The 22540-nt window shown below is 38.4% G+C and overlaps 1 protein-coding gene across 1 annotated transcript in view; it reads right to left on the bottom strand.

Annotated features, from left to right (window-relative positions):
• LOC132107164 (A-kinase anchor protein 7-like) overlaps nt 1-3098 on the bottom strand; it is a 47481-nt gene extending 44383 nt beyond the window's left edge. Inside the window, exons 1-2 of the mRNA XM_059513409.1 lie at nt 3095-3098; nt 2941-3042 (exon numbers count right to left, since the gene is read on the bottom strand). Of these exons, the coding sequence (XP_059369392.1) occupies nt 2941-3042; nt 3095-3098 (106 nt within the window). The remainder of the gene's footprint in view (nt 1-2940; nt 3043-3094) is intronic.
• Nucleotides 3099-22540: the final 19442 nt, after the last annotated feature.

The following is a 22540-nucleotide window of genomic DNA, read 5'->3' on the forward strand; positions in this document are numbered from 1 at the left end:
GTGTTTTTAACAGAAATATACTGTTAATTTAATTTAAGGAAGCAAACTGTAAAAAAAACAAAAAAAAAAAAAACAGTAGATTACTGGCAACCACGGCTGTCGGTATTTCACCATAAAATCAAGAAGAATATAATAATGTAAAACCTAACAGTCAACTTCCTGTTGTGTTTTTGTGGGTCACCATTGTGCTGGAGAGTAGAGGCTGTGTTTAAGTCAAGGCTGGACAGAGAAGCATTGATGTTGTGCTGCTTGTTGCTTTATTTAAAGGCAGTTATGTAGTTACTGATGCAGTGTGAATCTCTTTGATAATTTAAATCACAGATGAATGTGTGCTGCTGTTATCTGCCAGAGATTTGAGTTGAATTGGTGCTTTAAATAGCTTTGCATAAATTAGTAAGTTTTCATTCATGGACTTAAGCAAAATAGTTCTCAATACCAATATGCTTGAATTACTTAAATATTATAAATATTATCGTTTTTTACAGACGCTAGGTCACATTTCTCAATACTTAGGTCACTTTTGCAAAACTATTCACACAGCGAGCACAACTGAAGTCTATGTGGGCTAAACTGAGGATGAATTATCATTGCTTTGGCACAAAATGCATTCAATGACTACATCTCTCAAATTTCATGAATTCTTCTCTCACTCAGACACAACAACTGCCAAAACCCTTTGTACGTACAGGACAGTTTACACATGCTTACATACTGTTTTCAAAACTGTTAAACTTATGTTCAAAACAATAACAATACAAAACTGAATAAGACAGCAATTTGCTACATTTCTACAGTAATATTTGAATGAAATATATTTTAAATCTTAAAATTAAATGCTATAAAAACAATCGGACAATTAAAAGATCAGCATTACTATTGTATCTGTATCAGTGGATGGTGTGGATACAAATTCTTCTATTTTGGAATTAACAACATAAAATACTGACGAATTCTGCATCATGTCTGATTCCTTCCAGTAACATGTATTGCAGTGAATTATAAACAGAGATATGTCCTTGTTTTACACAAGAAAACATTGTATAATGCTACATGTTGTTAGTGTTTTATAGGTCATTGTCTTGTGGATGACAAAGTGTGTTTGTCGGCTGTCATCCTTTGCTAGTGTTCTGGAAGAATGAGTTGATTTGAGACCTGAAGAAAGTGTTTTGGTAGTTGTAGTGCATTTTGAATTTGAAATGAACTGCTTTGTCAAGCTGAAAGTTGGTTAGAAGAACTGTGAAGAGTTTTGAAAAAGTGATCAAAGTATTGAGAAATGTGTCCTAGCGTCTGTAAAAAACTGTAGTTTATAAGCAAATGCCAATTGGCCACTTTAAGTGCAGTCAGTTTCTGCAAATAAAACTCAAAGGTTTGCATATTAACGTTGTATCACTTAATGAAATACAGTTTTTCACTGTAAATTTAAACAGTTCTGTAAAACCTAAAATGTTACTACCGTATTTTTCATGGTAAAGTTCTGGCAACCATAGCTGCTGGTATTTTTTCATATGAAATATCCATTTGAACTGTATTACATGTATTTGTTTATTTGTATGCATATCTGCATCATCAGCCACAATATTGCATAAATAATCAGTTTAGAGATTGGGGCAGGACTATCGGTCTGACTGACCAATGGCAGACTGACACATCCGAAGGAAGGACACAGTGTACTGATGAGAGGGTGCAGAGTGAGCTTGAGTGTGGTCAGATGCTCTCCGTCCGCAATCTGAACCTGAAGCCACTTCCTGTTTAAAGTGTCCGATTCCACAGAAGGACAGGATCAGCCAGCGAGTTCAGAGGAGACTCCAGCTCTGACAAACACCACAAACATCCTGACAGTCCAGTCCTGCACGCTTCTGCTGCCAGTCTTCCTCTTCTATCTCCTCACAGATAATGAGAGCGAAGGCATGTCATAATTACTGCTGTGGTGTGAGATGAATGCACACGCTCTGACAGATCAGTGTGTGTTCTTGGCCCTTAAAGACGATAAAGCAGCTTAGATTTGGAAGATTTGTTGCTTTACGCAGCAGCTGATGTGTTTTACAGGGGTTCAAGATCTGAATTTAGTGTAATTCGAGAACAAAGACTGACCACACAAAACAGAGTAAAAATATAGCTATTATAATAATTCTACTATTATAAACTTTCTAACTGAACTTAACCGATTCAGTGACTCAAGCTGAAATTATCCAATATTTGCCCCTGAACTTGATTTCAGCTGCATTTTTTAAAAACCTTGTTATGGCAAATTTTATAAATACACTATTAAATGAAAAGTTGTTGTTTTTTATGTCAAAAATTTCAATCAGTTATAATGCTAAGCCACTATTTCTGTGAAGACAGAGCAAAAGACAAAAACTGCATAGTGGAAATAGCCTATCAATTAAAAACAGCAACTAATTAGAGGGTGAAGCTGCAATATCATGATATTGTAATAATGATTAGTAATGTTGATTAATAGTAGGTTTTGGGGGGGGAAGCACATGAGATTATGGCTACAGACAAAACAAGCTAAGAACCATTCCTGCATTTTTATACTGCTTTTTACAGATTAGAAAATCAAGGCTTCACATTGCTTATTTCAGTAGCATGACAGACAAAACAGCTATTTAAACTGCAAGCATTGACAAACGTGAAGAAGCAATTCTGAAGTCCGCCGCACAGAAGAAACACCAAAGCACCCAACAAATGTTTTATTCATAGCGTGTAGCCAGCTGGGACATCTGAATGCAAGAGCAGCTGCGGTACTAGGACGATCCACGCATCGCTGGCCAAGAAAACATCGTCCCTCAGCTCTCGCACACGCCGCTTCATACAATGATTCCTCCGCCCGGAAGATGAGACGAGCCTACAGGAGCCGGATCACACCGCTGCTGTGAAAGGTAAGTGAGCTCTGCTGCTGTTCTAGGAGCAAGTGTGGACTCACAGCTCCTTCCAGACCTCTGTGCTCAAGAAGGAAGGCGCTTTCTGCCTCCTTCTGCTTATTCTTCTTGCCTGCCACTTTCTTTGGCTCGCTCTTTGCTTTTTTGAACTTCCTGACTCCTACAAAGAAAAGAAAGAGAGCTAATAAGCACAGGAGAGTAACACTGCTGACTCATGCTGCCTATAGATAACAAGCTGCTGCTGCGGGTTTTACATTTGACATCTAACCCAAACCACATACATCAAATACTGTACTACCATGGCCTGATGATGCACAGCGTTATTGCATGCTTGATTTCCAAATACCTATTGAGTTAAGATGGATATGTTTTGCATGCACAGCACAAAACACACTTTTCCAGAATGCAACTGCACGCATATTTAATCTGGCTGCTATTTTCTTTGGCTTTTCTTATAGTTGTTATAATTTTATATATAGAGATATGAAAAATGTTAACGTTTGGCTGTGTGCCAACATACGGTTGAGTTTGACAGGAAACACAGCTTTTGACCTCAGACACACAAACACATTTTCTTCCCCCCATTAAAAATAAAAATACTTGAAAGAATCTGCACACTCCAACAAAAATCAATCACATGCGCTTTTGAAAAACAACGGTAATGTTATATGATTTTAATATGAAGTCTTTACACATACAGTAAGTGAATATTCAGATATAATTCATTTACTTTCCTGTAGTTTCAAACTTGAAAGTGGAACACAAAATAAGATGCACTGTATGGAAAAAAATACAGGGACACCTAACACCAACAGGGACTTTAAAGATATCGCATTATAAATACACAGATTACAGTTTTTTACAGACGCTAGGACACATTTCTCAATACTTTGATCACTTTTTCAAAACTCTTCACAGTTCTTCTAACCAACTTTCAGCTTGACAAAGCAGTTCATTTCAAATTCAAAATGCACTACAACTACCAAAACACTTTCTTCAGGTCTCAAATCAACTCATTCTTCCAGAACACTAGCAAAGGATGACAGCCGATAAACACACTTTGTCATCCACAAGACAATGACCTATAAAACACTAACAACATGTAGCATTATACAATGTTTTCTTGTGTAAAACAAGGACATATCTCTGTTTATAATTCACTGCAATACATGTTACTGGAAGGAATCAGACATGATGCAGAATTCGTCAGTATTTTATGTTGTTTATTAATTTTTTTAGTTTTGTTTAGTAATTCCAAAATAAAAGAATTTGTATACCCAACATCCACTGATACAGATACAATAGTAATGCTGCGGTCTTCTCCATTTGGCCACGGGTCCTCATCCACATCACATCTCATGTCATCTAGGGCAATACATAGGAATACGCCTGGTCCATCTCTGGCAATCTTCTACTGATATCTCCAGGCATCCAGCATTCATTGCGTCCATGAGGGACATTTGATCATGTGGATGGTCATATTTAAATTTTTTTATAGCATTTAATTTTAGGATTTAAAATATATTTCATTCAAATATTACTGTAGAAATGTAGCAAATTGCTGTCTTATTCAGTTTTGTATTGTTATTGTTTTGAACATAAGTTTAACAGTTTTGAAAACAGTATGTAAGCATGTGTAAACTGTCCTGTACGTACAAAGGGTTTTGGCAGTTGTTGTGTCTGAGTGAGAGAAGAATTCATGAAATTTGAGAGATGTAGTCATTGAATGCATTTTGTGCCAAAGCAATGATAATTTATCCTCAGTTTAGCCCACATAGACTTCAGTTGTGCTCGCTGTGTGAATAGTTTTGCAAAAGTGACCTAAGTATTGAGAAATGTGACCTAGCGTCTGTAAAAAACTGTCAGGTTCATCCCAAACAAGTTCTACTTTCACATTAACCCTAACCCAGACTCATCCAATCATGTCTTCATGGACCTCACTTTGTGCACCCAGGTGAAAAAGGTACACTTCCATTATATACTTAAAGTGCTCTATTTTGCACACATATTTTGTACTTAATATGCTAAAAATGATTCTTTAGGACTTCTTAAGGACCATCTAAGTGTGCTATGTTGGGACACAATGAATATGAACTAAAATGCACTTTACTATTTCTGTATTCAAAAGAATGTATTTAGTATTTAGTGTACCACGTGTGGACCATCTTTCATACACTAGTGCACTCAAGTGTACTATAGAGTAAGGTGTACTATACAGTAAGTGGTGACTAAGTACATTTTTCAAATAGAGAGATGGTATGTTAAAAGCACATTTTAGTTCATATTCATGGTCCCCCCCAAAAGATTCAATATTCACTCTATGGAGAAGGCTTGGCTCGTGAATATTAATGACATAATTTGACGTTTACTCAGCAGCAGGACTGACTGAAAAGCAGCAGATGCTGATGAGTGTTGGTTATAATTATGGATCATACTATTGTGAATGATGGCTTGGATTCATATAAATATCATGTTCAGGCAGATTAACAGGAAACATCAGCAAGACCAAATTAATATTCATGAGCTCAGCCTTTGCCATGGTAGAAGCTGTATCTATGTGATGAATTGATTTTTTTGTTCTTTGTATCCAGCGCCTCCTTCAATCCACACTGAGGCTTTTATTTCCAAACAGAATTCAGTCAAAACTGTCAGCCTTGTCGAAACATGACACAGACAAAGGAAAAAAAGATTTGCCTCACAATCCAGTGATTCTCATGCTATGATATATATCTATTATTCTTCTTTAACTTACTGACAGTATGTTCAAACAGACATACAGATCCATACAGAAGTTTAATATATGACATATATTGCTCTATATAGATGTATAGATAGATAAAGGTATGATTTTAGAACATATATAAAATCCCCATAGTAAGATTTGTGAATGTACTTCTGTTAATAATATCACTATTATATAGAAGCAACTATGATAACAATATACCGTACATGCTATTTATCTATGCATTTTTATTAAAACATATATTCAAAAAATCAATAAAATACATGCCTTTTGTAGGTAATAACATAATCAACATGCCATATATGTCCAAAAATGTTTTACATATAAACATACATATTTCTATGGCCTGGATATATATGCAAATATACGAAATTGTTCCAATATAGAAAAAGGTTTCATCTATGTTTTTACTTCATGATAATATTCTTCAGGATTACATTAGTGTTTTGGGAACAACAAAACAGAACAATCAGAAAAAAGACAAAGCAAAGTTGAAATCTAAACAGAAACTGTTCTGCATGTTCTTTCAATGTTTCTGGATGCTGTGAAAGCCTCAGTGATTTAGTCTTTGTTTGTTCTGAGTGATTCTTTTCACTTTCACGAACGCTTTGGGAAGAGTTTGCACACATATTCTGATAACGCAGCTATTGTTCGCAGTGCTGTGGAGTGTTCTGCTTCTCTCTCACACCCTCGTTTGTATTGTGTAACTTTAGACCGCTGCTTGGGTTTCAGGCCGCAGGAGGGCGAGCACAACTATCCGGGACAAGTTCACACAGCAAACAGGTGTACAGCAAGGACCTGTTCTCTGACCGTTTGCTCTCTGACGTTCACCTGAGAAGTTTCCGCCTGGAGTCTGAGGTGAGCCAATCCTGAGCGCTTGGGACCTGTTTAACAGGGTCAGGGCTTCAGTTACACACTATTCTCTCTTATCAATGCTCTGCTGGCTCTATAACCAAGCAAGAAAAGCTTTTTTCACTTCCAATAACCAGCATAATTACACCGCTCTGGTTCCAAGGATGCCGTTTTGTCAGAGTTGTGCTGAACAAATATTTAAAGAATGACTCGATCGTCATGTGACTCCCACCAAACACGCTAACCACATACTGTATGGCCTTTATTTTCATGCCTTCACAGCGCACCATGTTTTTAGTTCTGTGGAAATAACCAGGGTGCTTTCTGAAACATGATGATCTTCACACCCTCATTACAATTCTGTCTACTTTTATTTTGTTCCTTGGAAAACAGAAGGAGAGTGTTTTAATATTCAGCTAATGTCCTTGACTGTTAGAATGTAAACAATAACTTTATATTGTAAACAAAAGTCATGCAGTGTTAAAGATGCTGAATTTAAGTTTCTCCATACTTATCTTTCCTTATTGTTTGTCCTTTTTTGAAGCTTGTCATTGTATTGCCTGAATATTCTTCAAAATTTCTCCTTTTGTGTCTAATTGAAAAAATAAAGAAATAAAAATACATTTATATACATAAATACATCTATACATTTTTCTATAAATTTTAAGTACTTTAGTTATTTTACTACATCAAGTTCTACACTAAATTAAAATTGTTTTTTTGGCTGTTTTTTATATTATATTGTATTTAATTTCAATAACAAAAATGATTTGTAATTTATTTTTATTTTAGTTAACTATAATAACAGACTATATAACCCACATATATTTAAATGTTAATAACATTAATATTAATTTTATATTAATAAATATAATACATCATATAAATAATAGTGCTGTCAAACAATTCATCGCGGTTAATTACATCTAAAATAAAAGTTTTTCTTTACATAATATATGTGTGTTTTCTATGTATATTATTATTAATATATAAATACACACACAAGCACATGTATATATTTCAGAAAAATAGGTTATGTTTATATATTAAATATTTATTTATAATATAAATTATATAAATATAAACATGTAAATGTAAATATTTTCAAAATATATACTGTATATGTGTGTATTTATATACACATAATAAATATACACAGAAAACACATATAATATGCAAACAAAAACTTTTATTCTGTATGCGATTAATCATCTGACAGCACTAGTAAATAATATTAAATAATCACTGTAATGATATTAAACTTCCTAATCATCGGGAAGAAGGAGGCGGGAACCGGCGGACAATCAAATAACACTTTAATAATGCGCACAAAATAAAACCAAACACAACTACAAGCCCAGGCCTGGTCCTCTCTCGTCCTTCACTGTCATCGCTCCAGTTTTATATCCTTCCATCTCCTCCGTGGGACTGGAGACCGGCAGTGGGTCGAAGGTGTCACCCAATCATTGCCGGCCTCACTCCTTGTTCCCACGTCCCTCGGCCCCGCCCCACTCGCCACAATCACTTACAATGAAGGAATCTGGATTAAAAGTAGTGCAATAAAAGCTTTTTGTACTTTTCCATTTTCATTTTAATTTTAGTTCAAATGTAGTTTTGTTATATATATATATATATATATATATATATTAAACACACACACACACACACACACACACACATATACTGTACAACATACTATATGCCCTAATATTTATAGAATAACTTTCAAAACAATAGTACTCTTGTAGTATTATTATTAATTGTTCTCCATGGGACAGTGGCGTAATGGCTGAAGGTGCATGTGTTTATGTGTGTGTTTATGTGTGTGTGTGTGTGTGTGTGTGTGTGTGTGTTTAAGGCCAAATTTAGCATCAAGAGGCTTCGAAAGCATCTCTGTATCGTCTCTCCTTCCCAAATCCCCTTTACTTTAGCTCTGTCCACTGGCACTGGTCAGCTGTTGCATCAACAACATGCTATTTATACCCTGCAGGTATTAGCCCAGTTTGCTCCGAACCGTTATTAGTTGTGTGGTGAGCGTCAGAGCGAGTCCTGGTTCAGCCGTCAGGCTCAGGAGGGGTGTTTAGCTGGAGATCTGTGTCCAGGTGGAGGACGGTGATAATGCTGTAGCTGTAATCCCTTCTAAAATCTGTACAGTCATGCTCTGGGCTTTCAGCAGGAGCGTCATCTCTCACTGGAGGAAGGAGAAGCTTTAACTGCAGAAGAAGAGCCTCGAGGCTAAATCAGGCAGAGCTATATCAGGATAATCGATTTCTTCCAGGTCATCAGAGTCGTCTCAGCTGGACTGACTGCACACAGGTACACACTCTGCTCATGTGCTCTTGCTGCTCTCTGCAAGGTTAGAAATGTACACACAATATGAGTATGCCTGCCCTAAAACTCTCTTTTCTCTTTCTTTCCATAAACCACGCTAAATGCGTATGGATTATGCCTGTATTCTCTTCTGGACATCTGTTCATCCTCCGGTGAGTGGAAAGTTTTCTTTCTGTCACACACTACAAGTCTAGAGTTTAGACACACTGAGTTTGTAATAAAACCTTCTGATCTGTGGGCTTCTTCCTAAATGCTTGAAATTAATTCTGTAGACAAATGCAGTTGGGATGTTCTTTACAAAGTAAGGTTTTGGTGATGCCCTCATGAAGTGCTCATGAAGCTGGTTGATGAACGTCAGTGCACTAAGGTTTCATTGGAGCAGATGGTTTCATCATTCCCAGATGTCCATCTGTGAGACAAGCTCTGGACTGGTGCTGTATTTCGTCACTGAGATTTACGCCAAGGGCTGATGTTATTGCTGTAAATATCAGAATGTAAAGTTGCATTAGTTTTCTGCTTATGGAATATGAAATGTGTGCTTGAACAGGTTAAAGTCTGTGTAAACTGGAAGTTGCAATTACCTTCAGTATTGTGACGTGTTTCCATATGAAGTTAAATATTGAATTACCTTGCATGGATTAATTGTTCTCCACAAGACTAGTGGTGTGCACTAACAGAGTAAATCTGGTTAACTTTGATTTTATGCTGACTTTCAATTAGATGGACAGCGATGTTAGATAATGTTTTTCTTTCATTAGTTGTTTTAGCTTGGGTAGTTTTGGAGGTTAACACACAGTACTGGGGCATTATGGGTCTGTTTGTGGTCAGTGGTCATGTTAAGGTATTGTTTCTTATCTTAAATTCCTGGCATGATAGTCTAACAGATCCTGATCTTCACTTCACTAAAGACTGGGCCGCTTACAGCAAAGTGCTTTAGCTAAGAAAATCCTTAGTTTATAAAGTATGATGGTTAATTTGATGATGCTTTCAGCTGTCTGTACAACACAGATTTCTTCAAATCGTTCACCAAAACCACTGCAGAAATGCCAAAATACCATAATTCTAATTAGATGCTAAAACTCACAGGGCCAGGGAGAAGAAAGCCATAATAGCGTTTCAATGACTTTCCAAAAGAGGAAAATGAATGATTATGTTTATATTAAAAGTTCGTCACTTCCTCAAGTGGAGTGTTAGAAACACTCATACAGCAGTGTTGACTAGTTTACTGTAATTAAATACCAAGGTAAGAAAACACAAAGTATGTGGGTTATGAATGGACATTATTCTTATTTTTAAGAAAATAAAAAACTTAGATTTACAGTGTTAATAACTGAAGAAACGCATCCTCAGTCTGTGAAAAGCCCCTTTACTATACATGCATGCTATTTAACATACACCATCTGCATTAAAGAAATGAAACAGAAGGACATAATGGTTTCTACTCAGTTTGGACGAGATCCCATGTTTAATCTATGTTTATTTTACAGTTACAATAATTGCATGGTAAATTCAAGACTGTGTAACAATTGTACAAATACAAAAAATCTAAAAAAAAAAAAAGTTGATTTCTTCACTCTTTTCTTCTTTTTATCTAGTTTTCTTCTCGTGTGGCTTTAATCATATCCACTAGTGAGCGCTGTTTCTCTTTAAGTCCTCAGTCTTCGTCGAGGTTCCCTTTGTCCGCAGTTCTGTAGTCAACATCCTTATTATAAACAACTCTAAAAGCCCACCAATAGAATGCGAGAATTTCAAACAGACAGCTAGTCCCGCCAATGACAACACGAGTTCGATTTCCGCTAGCCAATCAGCGACGTGGAGGCGGGCTTCAGTGCGCTCGTAGAGGGGAGGGTTCGCGTGTCTCACTACGTTGGCTTTTCTCCCAGAAAGATTTCGGTGTGGGAATTTCAATTTTACATTTCTGAAACTGTCGGAGACTCTTTAACCGGAGACCACATCCTCAAAGTTTCGCCGAGCGCGTCTAGACTGGAAAAGGTACGGCGATTTTGGCTGTTTTTAATCATATCAGCAGTGTTTTTGTGTGTGTATATTTCCTAAAGGTGATTCCGCACGGAGCTGACTGAGGAGAAGTTTATTATGAGCCGTTAGTCTGATGTCACGTCTTTCAAAAGATAACGCCGATAGCTGCGAGATTAATACTCGATTAACTCAACAGTGACGCTTCTTTCTGGCGGGCAGTGTTTGGGATGGTCACTCTGTGAATCTGTGTTTCGAATGAATCGTGTAACGATGATTTACAGCCCGTCGTGGGTTGTTCGCATTGCTGTGGTGTTTGGAAATGTCGTTAATCCAGCGAACCCGACGTGTGTTCCGTTACAGTAAATGTGTGCGCTGTACATGTGACATATGGACAGTTCTCAAATCCCATATGGCGTCTTTATGTAACGATGTAATCTCCAATCGAGATGTTTACACCGATCACTGCTGTTTGTCTGCTTTAACAGCGCTTTACCCGCCTGAACTCTTAACTGCTTCACTCATCTGGATGTGACGCTGCATAACATCAGTGCATTTTCAAGCGACTGGAAGCCGTTAAAATCCTCTTAACGTGTTTTTGTTTGACGTTAAAATTCAGTGGCACGTGGCTGACGCGAGGCTCACAGCCCTGTGTGTGTGTGCGCGCGCGAGCGAGCGAGCGTTTCTCTGACACCAAAGCTTCAGCCCAGATGTGCTCTTTTTACATCACACAATGCGAGCGACGCGACGCAACGTCGCTTTATTCGCGTCGCAAGCACGCTTCACCGAAAAAAGCACGCCTCATAGCCTATTGTTATTTTTTCCTCTGCTCTAAAAATGTAGTTGCTGCAAGCCTGTTAGTAATACTTGTGTCATCATAACATTGGACATATTTTAAAATTCGTATAAATGCTGGAACGCGCCAGAAATGCTTGAAATGCGTTTCCAGTTATTTTATTCTGATGATCATACTCTGTTTAAAGATGTGGTAGATTTACACGAGTTAAAAAAAATAAAGATAGAAACTGATGAATTTTGGCAGGCGTTATGGACAACCTGGTCTTTTTTTGTTCTGAAGTCCTAATTTCATATTTAGTTGACACTTCACCAAAGTGCTTGAAGAGATCGTTCACCCAGAATTGATGATGAAAGTTCTGTCATATTTCCTCTCCCTCGGATTGTTTCAAACCTATGAATTTATTTCTGCTGAACACACAAGACAACTTTTTTGATGAATAATAGTAACCAAACAGCTTGTCTACACTGACTTCTAAAACATATTTTTTTCCATACCATGGAAGTCAATGGCTACCGTCAACTGTGTGGTTACACAGATTCTTCAAAATATACTTTTATGTTTAACAGAAGAAAGAAACAACATGAGGGTGAGTAAATGTATTTCATGGGTGAGCTATCCCGTTTTATGGCCAGTGATTTTGGCTGCCGAACACTTTTGATCTAAAATATTTCCTGAAAGTCCCTCTGAGATCTTTAGTTCTCTGTTCTTGACTCACGGTCAAATGACATGCAAGTAAACGAATAAAATATTTGAGTTTTTTTTAGTATGTGTACATTTTTATTTTATTATTAAAATAAATGTTAATAAATGAAATTATTTTGATATAACCTTTTTGATCGAATGAATCATTTGATATCCGTTGTGCACCAGATCATAATGCAGTGTGAGTTAGTGTTTCTGGATGCAGCGCGGGATCTTAACCCAGACTGCACGGGACACAAGGAGATACAACAGATACTCTCATCACACCGTGCACACAGTATTAAACAGTGTTTATTCTCAAAGTGCATGTGATGGTGTGATGCAGACTGTTTTTCCTGTGTTAATCACACTGTTGTAAAGCTTCTTTCTAGTTCTGTCTAATGCATGTGCAGCTCTGTATCGCAGTAGAAGATGTTTGCATTTGTAAGTGTCAGTGTGGATCATGTGATGTGTGTACGGGCTAATATTTGACAAGAAACAGCCACTAAAAGAGTGAGTGCACGGTTTCGTTCCCATTCCACTGTCGCAGGACTTCAGGGCTAGTTTTGACCATGTGAAAAACACGTCATGTGGACCGCGGCACCCCTCCTGCTGCTGGCGCTTAATGCCGTCGCCAGCGCCGCAGGGGTTAGTGTGTGCTCGAGTGTCAGGGTTTTGGTGGAGTATGGATCTCTATTGGGTGAGCTGTGAAGGTTTTACTCCCAATTGGACAGTTTTCTGTTCACTGAGTCCACCGGTGAAGCTTTATCCCCAGACCATCTGTCAGATCTGTGCAGCCCCCTTCAGTGCGCGCACACACACACACACACACACACACAGAGACAAACATCATTTCACATCCTGTGTGCTGAGCATCTTCACTTGTGTGTCATAAGTGCACATGTGCCATGGTTTAAGTGTGAAAATCATTGTCACTGTTTTTGTTTGTTAGCTTGTGTTTTTAGGGTCTTTTTGGACACGTATACGCTGGTTGTTCACTGCATTGGGAGAATGCTGCATGCTAGTCAGTTTTGCTTTTGGTTTAATAGCAATCACAGCCACAGTGCTGTATAATTGAAGTTAATTTCATCTGATCTGCTTCAGGTTGTTGTTACTATATTACCACACAATATCATTTTCTTCTGCTTGGTAACTGTGACAGATCTTAACTGCGTTGTTTGGGTCTCCCACGTCACAAACCTATAGTTTCATCAGCACATCACTGAAACTGTTTTCATCTAAGCTGCACATTGATGTAAAACATTTAGCATTTCTGTCCCATGAGTTTATTTCATGATGGGAACAGATTTGGAGAAATGTTATCATTCCATCCCCTGCTCACCAGTGGAATGAGAGCTGTCAGAAATGGTGAAATGCTGTTGAAGTGATGGTATTAAACTTGCTTCTGGCTAAAATACGAGTCCATAATCCATAATAAAGCTTCCTCCAGTGAAAGTCCATCTCCTGTTGTCTCTCGCATCAAAATCCAGACACATACTGTTTGCTTGATCTGTGCAGATTACTCTCCTGATTCAGAACACAGCACTTTTTCACTGGAGGAAGTGTTATTATGGATTATGGACTCATATTTTAGTTAAAAACATATTAATGCTGGATGTGTTTAATATTTGTCTTCTCCAGATGTTAACTGATGGACTGGAGTGCTGTGGATTATTGTGATGTTTTTATCAGCTGTTTGGACTCATTCTGACGGCACCCATTCACTGCAGAGCATTCATTGCTGAGACAGTGATGCAATGTCATATTTTTACAAATCTGATGTAGAAACAAGCTCATCTAGATCTGGGATGACCTGAGGGCCTGGATAGTTTCATCAGATTTTCAGTTTGCTGTAAGATCTGATCTTTCTGGGAGCAGTGTTTCAGGTGACTGCAGCGAGGCCTGGTGAGCAGTCAGAAGTTATGGGTGTTTGTTGTCTATGTGCTCTGGGTCTCTGAGCGTCACAGCTGGCATCATCCTTTGACTTATCATTAACTCGACAGAGATGCATGTCTCTTCATACAGACACAAGCATCATAAACTTAGAGCCCTCTGATTCCTGCAACATCAGCTCAGTCACTTTACCCATTATCCATAAAACTGAAATCTTGTGTATAGTATGGACTGTCAGAGAATTAGCAGTGTGAATGTGAAGTCTGCATGTGCTCCACTGAACATAATGAAACACAGACGCTCGTCTGCTTCTCACTGGAGGAACACATGACCTGCAGAGATTTCATTTTTCACCACAACTCACCCAAAGAATTCATCACTCACTTTTTATTTCAATGGTTTAATTTAAACTACTGTATACTAGAGCCCGACCGATATGGATTTTTGGGGGCCGATGCCGATATTAACTCAAAAAGAGCCGATTTATAAGCCGATATTTTGATTTTAAAAATAATCTGGATATTAGACCCATTTCCTATAAACTGCATTTACACAACATTCAATTGCAAAATATCTGCCTGTTCTATTTATGTGGGCTGTATAAACCATTTTCCAGAATGGACTATGTTAAAAAAAAAGCCTTAGATTACAGTCTCAATGACTAAACAATTGCACATCAAAAGTAAGTTTTTAATGATCAAAAAACAGTCTGGTTTTAAACATTTAACACTTTTACTTTCTTCCAGTTGAAGCTGGTTTTAACAGTCTGTGTGTTTACTGTAAATAAATTATAATACTAAAGTTAAAGTATTTGTAGAAGTAGTCCCACACTTTGCTGCTACAGCATTCACCTTTTTCAGCCATCTGTAGGCAGAAAGAGAGACGGAGAAAGAATAAGCATGTGTATTAATAATATCACCATGTATTATTACTCATGTCATCATTAGAATTATAATAATAATAAACTGGGATCTCCTACATAGGCAAAAATGAGAAATATATATTTTTTTTATTTGTCAAGCAATAGGTATTACCTACTTATATTTAACAATATTATTTCAACATTTTCCTGTTATGTCTGTAAAGCTGCTTTGAAACAATATGTAAAAAAAAAAAGCGCTTGTTCAGCTCACATTTATTTACATGTCCCCTCTGGTTTAATCATTTCTGACGCACCTACTGTAGTTACTGTAACTACACTATATTTGCTCTCACAGACACATTCACAACAGACCCGTATATCTTCTGCTCTTCTCTTTGTGCAGTCTGAATCAAAACATCGTCTTGCCTACTATTACCGGAAGATTACGGAATCAATTCGAAGTTGAATGGTTAACGTTAGTGTCATGAACACACCGCTGTCAATTTTGAGAAGAACCACCTTCAAACAAGTTAATAGCAAGCATTTAAGGGGCCTGCTAAAAAGGAAGCTATATTAGCGTTAGAGTAACGTAACCAGCCTGAATTCACCAAATTGTTCTCTGGACCTGAGGGTAGCCTCTTCTTCCTTGCTTCTCTCTTAATTCTCATCAGCAGGACTAGCGCTATCGCTCGCTTCTTACAACGGGACAGATACATGTTTGCTGCTGACCGAAAGGAGGAGGAACAGACTATGAAAGAGCTCCCGCTAAACGTTTTTAAAACTCCGCCTATGCCATAGAGCAGCGCTAATCGCGTTGTATCTGAAGGGCAACGCTGAACCCAGCGGCAAGCGCTGTGCATACCGCGTCCTGTGTGAAAGGCCCAATTACGCGGTCATTATGTGGGAAACACACCGCAATAGAATAAGAATAAGTTAAACGCTAATGTTATAGTTTGACCTCCTATTAACGTTCGCGCTCTTCCACTGATAAACATGGTATTAGCTTTGTGGCTAATCTAATATAGCAATGCATTAGCGGCTGTAAGTGATGTTACAGAATATTTAGAAGTAATAATGATAGGACCGTTAGCTAGAACTACCACACAGTTTTTATATACAGGGTATGAACTAAATCTACAATCATTTCACATGACGAATGACAGACTCACCGTCAAAACAGTTGATCGCTTTCTTCTGTAGTGGACTTCTGGCGCTGTTGTTAACTCTGGAGCTGCAGAGCTCCCTCTGGTGGGCACACTGTGCAACACTCATAACATGAGTGAAGCATGAGACTCTGTTTCTCATGTTTCATCGGCCGTTATAAATGCCGATGCCGATTTAAATGCAATTAGCTTATATCGGCCGATATATCGGTCGGGCTCTACTGTATACATGTCAGTTTGTTTATGAAAAATAAGTTATTTATTTGATTTAGATTTTAAAAGATTAATTAAATCATTTAAAAGTTATATTTAGATGATTTTCTTTTTTTTTTTTTTTTACATTTTTTTTATAAAAAATGTATGTAAATCATATAACACAGTCCAGAGAGATTAAAACCTACAGCAGACAATTCAACTGATTAGCATCTCTTAATTTTAATGGTTGGAGAAAACTGGTTAATTTTAAGATTTGTTTTGTGCCATTTTCATCTTCTGGGTTTAAAATCTAGATTGTGTTGATGTCACTGTATTGATGACACATCGGTGTGTATTAAATTATTCATGAGATTGTGTGTTCTTATCCTATGACAAGACGCTTCGCTTAATTATTCACAGCAGCATGTGCTGATTTTCTGTGATGGACGCTTGAGACTGAGATGACGTCCCACACATTAGCTGAGAGAAACACTCATGGATCGAAAGAGAGCGTTTGCTCTTTCGTTTTGTAATAAGAGTTTGGCACAAATGCGATTCATTCATGAGTGTAACCGGTTTTACAGCTCCTTGACACAACCCATCAAAAGCTTTATATAAACGCCACAGAATAAGCCTTAAATGTTATCAGCGGTGCAAGCGCATTATATATGTTTTCGACGCAGAGTGCGAATGGCTGTGCATTTATTTGTGTTTTTAACTGGATGGGAGTGAACTGAAACTGTCTTTCTCCCCTCTTCCCCCTCCGCTCCTCTGCACACCATATAGTGTGAACTAACCAGTGCTGAAATGGTGTTCAATGACCCTTTAATTTAACCTATAAAACAGTGAAAAATATATATATGACCGATTCAAAAGTGCCATAATAAACCATCATCATCTTTATAGCCTGACTTTTTAATAGCAGCTGTTGTTGGCCACTTCTGATGAGAGCAGTGTTTCCTCTCACACATCACTGCACTGAAGCGTTCTGCTCTTGTGTTTAATAAGCTGGGTGGAAATGGGGACAGGTCTGAGGGTGCGTTTCCTGTAGGACTCTGCCCTCTGTATTCTGGGGCATGCTGGGACAGTGATTGCTTAACCACTCGGAAGGGTTGTGGGAATATCTCTGTGAGAGCTACTGGTGTTACATCATGCAGCAAGACTTCAGTCCACTTCAGCTCTCACCAAACCAGTGGATCTCATGTGTAGACGGGGTTGTAAACTAAAACAGGGGTTTGCGTGAGAGCTGATGAGCTGTATGAATGACATGCACAGCTCACTCAGTGACAGTAAGACCGTATGAGAGCGGATCAGCTGTTCTTTCAGACTGATTAGAAGGATAGCAGAGGAACGGCTCGGGGTTTGGCCCGCTCCCAAGCATAGTTAAAAACGGCTTATCCGCAGGACGGCAGTTTAGAGAGCCAACCTTTCACCTGAAGCACAAGAGAAGAAGTCATTTGGATAAAATGTGCTGCTCTTCAGATCACGGTGCTTGATAGCAGTTGAAAGAGCAGCTCGCTCGTGTCCTGAAGAGTGCTGCTGGATCTGTCTGGACTGGAAGAGTCTCTGGAGGGAGAAATTAAGCACTTAGTAATTACGTAATTAAACTACGTAATTAGAATAGGGCTGCAACTAACGATTATTTTGATAATCTATTAATCTAATAACATGATGATTGTGTGTTCACATCTGCACACCTCCATCTGATCTCCATACCTTTTTCTTCAGAACGGATTCGATCCCAATCCAATGCAGCACAGATTAGTTTTTAAATCAAAGTACAATTGCCATACTTCTGTGTGTTGACCTGAACATCATTATTTTGTGAACTCCAAAATCTGCTAAATATAGAAAACTTAGTTTTAATGAAAAAATCACAAATGAAAAAAAATCTATGATAAAGATACTATTATAAACTAGGTTAGTGGATAATTCAGCAGCAAAAGAGAGTCTGGAAAAATCATGAGTGCACAATTTGATCAAATCTAAGCATTTAGTGAAATAACATTATTTAGTGGGGAAGAAATAAAAGTGAAGATTGACTGTTTCTGATGTGTTCAGGGACTCGTCTCTGGCTCTTGGTCGCAAGTGAATGCTAATTGTTGGTGTTCCCAGTGCTGCATCTTTCACAGAGATCTAGCTGCTCTCATGCTGACGCTGTCATCAGGACTCACTTTCTGCAGGGATCCAAACTCAAAAATAGAGGAGTGAGCCATTGGCCATGGATGAAAAAAACTTAGGCGCCAAATGAGTTTTTTTAGGTGCCACAGAATAAATGTGTTTTGATACTATCGGAATAATTTTGACGACGATGTACAATTTGAATATATCGGGAATATCGAATATTTCAAATTCAAGCATACTTTCCCAAAAGAACGCGCCGAATGTCCAAAAAAGGAACCTGTAACTGCTGACTGCTCTACGCCCCTCTACTACGAGAGCTGTAATGATAGCGGTTGCCAGATAACAAGAGTTTAAATCTCCGAGTCAGAGCTCCACTGTTACAAGGATACATTTTCTTCCCGGTGTTTGCTTATTTTAAGCAATCTGGCAACCATGCGCACTTGCTCACTCCTCATTGCGGAAGAGCCGCCGACGATAATCTGAAAACACTAACAAGCTGGAATTGAGCGATCTAATGAAAGCGTCGTTCAGCCGGTCTGTGTTCTGTCGTGAGATCTCAACTGTATTGTGATTGCAAAATAAATGCACTTACTTGACCGCTGATGTTTGAATAGAGAAACATAGGCTATGGCCATTTGGAATTACTATTGGGGAATTTCACTGATATGTTTACCAGTTTCCATAATATAGACAGAGAGAATGCAAAAGTCTTTGGTATTCATTTATATATATTTATATATAAGAAATAGCTATGTGCTTCAGCAACTAGCTCCCCATCTAAGAGGGTTTTTAGTGTCAGTAAGAACATAGTTTCATGCCACAGAGCTTCTCTTAAAACCACAGACAGTTGACAGACTTGTTCTTAGCTTAAAAACTTGTTAAAATAATTAAAATAAAATACTTATCCCAGTTGCATAGTTTAAATTGTGAATTGCATGCACTAAAAAGTTGACAGAATGCACTTTCTGTAACTGTTACTTAATTTGCACTGCTTCAGTTACATATAGGCCTACATGTATTCATTAATAAAAAGCAGTAAGTGATCTCTTGGTCTAGATTTTTTAACTGCTTAAATTAGCTGTTTAATCTAAATGTTTTTTTTTTTTTTATGGGCAAAAGAAAATCATGTTTTATTTTTTATTATTTAAATGCAAACATATCGAGATATATATCGAATATCGTAAAAAATTTGACAATATCGAGATATCATTTTTTTTTGTATATCGCCCAGCCCTACTTGTAAACACAGATGTCTTGAGTTGCTGTTGTTTTGAGTGTGAGCTGGTTTATTTCTGCAGCTCTGTTTGGTGATGATGACGTGGCAGAAATGAAAGCTGTGTGTGTGTGTGATGTCTGCAGCAAGCTGAACTCAAGTTTACCCTGGTGAGGGGTTACTGAGGTGATGTGTGCACCTGTGTGGCGGTGAAGCCCTCCCAGTGAGACCAGTTCATTCCGCTCGCTGCACTAACGAGAGACCAGAGCGGAGCACAATAGTCATTCAGAGCTTACAGCATGTCTCAATCCATGCTCTGTGTGTGTGTGTGTGTGTGTGTGTGATCTCTTTGTCTGATTTTCTCCTTGTCAGGGCTTATCAGGCCTCTATGTGAAGAGCTTTATTCTGCTTTTCCTCTCTCAAATCCCAGTCCACACACACAAACCAGTGTGAACTTGACAAATGCTCTGGTTTGTGACTCGGTGTCAGATTCTCCTGCCCCGTCTGTCTCTACCAAACACTGAATGGTCATTACACAACAATATAGTATTAGGGCTGTCAACGAATATTCTATATTCGAATATGTATTCGAATAGTTAAAAAAAAAACGAATTTCGAAGGTGAAAATTAATATTCGAATAAAAAAAAAATGTGGAAAAAAGGCCCGCGGTAGTAGAGGCGTGGTTGTCTGCTTTGCGAGTGGGCGCGCTGGCGCGCCTGAGGGTTCAGGGACAGGTCACAGCCTCACAGGAGTCGCACTGTCTGGCACAGCATCACTGCTGAAAGTTGACGCGTCTTCATGGAAGATGTGAAGTGAAAGTGAAGTGACATTCGGCCAAGTATGGTGACCCATACTCAGAATTCGTGCTCTGCATTTAACCCATCCGAAGTGCACACACACAGAGCAGTGAACACACACACACACTGTGAGCACACACCCGGAGCAGTGGGCAGCCATTTATGCTGCGGCGCCTGGGGAGCAGTTGGGGGTTCGGTGCCTTGCTCAAGGGCACCTAAGTCGTGGTATTGAGGATGATGAGAGAACTGTACATGCACTCCCCCCACCCACAATTCCTTGCGGCCCGGGACTCAAACCCACAACCCTTCGATTGGGAGTCCGATTCTCTAACCACCAGGCCACGACTTCCCCTGCCAACAAGTGCAGCAAGTGCAGAGCCCAACTCGACCGCAGCAGAGAAAATGAGGTAAAATTGTTGACCCGCGAGATAAAGTTGTATGCAAGCTATTTAAGATACAGTTAGCATACCATTCGACAACTAGCAACATGAGGTCACATCTCAAAAATGTGCACCCAAATGAGCATGGCATAATGTGTGGAACTCCAGCAAAACAGTCACATCTTGACACTTAACGTTACTTTGCATCGCCCACCGCAAGCTCTTTGTCTGCAACATGACAAGAGGCCATAACGGATAAAATAATTTCGTTCATTTGTAAGGACATGAGACCGATCAGTATCGCGGATGGGACAGGCTTCGGGGAGTTCTGTCAAGCAATGGATCCGAGGTTTGATTATTTATCGTTTCATGTCAAAGAAAAGTTCCATGTTTACCACAGCACAGCTCGCTCGGAGCATTCAATGTCAGTTCTATATGCTGTAAAACTTCAATTAATATTAATCATATTTGTTTCAATCACTGAAGGAAGCCTGCTATATTTGGGACAGAATTCGCGACCTTAAATTGCTTGCACAAAACTCTTGATCAGCACTGAAAATGTGTTTGTTCATTTAAACCATTATGCGCAGAGAGCGTGAGGGTGAGAGAGCGTGAGGTCTGCAGTCTTGGCCATTAGTTGATTTCCTTGTTTTTGTGTAGGTAATACGTTGTCATATATGTTTAAACTTAAATAGACTATCTATACAAGTAGTTATGTCTCTTTGTATTATTTTTGCCTGTTATTGACGTAATGCGCGTCATTGACAACATGCGCAACCAGATGTTCGAATATTCGTGTATTTTTTAGAGGGAATATTCGAACGTCATTTTTGAGCAATTTTGACAGCCCTATATAGTATATATATATATATATGGCCATTAATACTGTGTTCTGCAAGTTAAGATTAGAGAGAAAGACATGAAAAAACATATTTTGCCATCAGCTTGTCAACCTTGTTCATGAGAATAATATCTTTTTTTGTTGTTGTTTTGTATAGTTATGTTTGCTTCAGTCATTTTGATTCAAACCAAGCAGACCAGGATTTTGGTCCTGTAGTGAATTTGCATGAGTGACTCAAACAAATCAAACATTTTTCATCCTTGTGTAAAATTCCCAGTCATGAGAACTCTGATGGGAATGACTGGATTTTGCCTGTGAAATCTTACCGAACATCAGTAAATACAGTATGTAATCCTGTAGCTATAGCAGTCCAAATTCTAAATATTGTTTCTCCGCCCCCTCCTCAAACTCGGTCGCCAGATTGAGGAAGTGCTGTGAGTCGATGAGTTGATTTATCTGTTTTAGATCCGGTAATATCTGTGACCTCTGACCCAGTTCATTTGCTGGCTTCCATGGCTGCAGTACGCAGTGTTTTCCACCAACTTGGCAACCCGGGGTAAAGTGACAGTGGGTGGAGTCCCACAAATCAAAACAAAAAGACATTTCAAAGCAGAATAACTGGTAACAAACAAGCATGTGATCTTAACCTGTTTTCTAAATATCTGCAAGCATATTATGGTGTTTATGCAAACAAATGACAGACAGCAGCTGTAAGACGTTTGTGTCATCAAACAGAATCGCATCATGACTGTTTCTGAGCACATTTGTAGATCTGAATGGTGTTTGATGGCTCAGGAGTCACACTGGAG

This window comes from Carassius carassius, chromosome 27 (genome assembly GCF_963082965.1).
Source record: "Carassius carassius chromosome 27, fCarCar2.1, whole genome shotgun sequence".
Taxonomy (NCBI): Eukaryota; Metazoa; Chordata; class Actinopteri; order Cypriniformes; family Cyprinidae; genus Carassius; species Carassius carassius.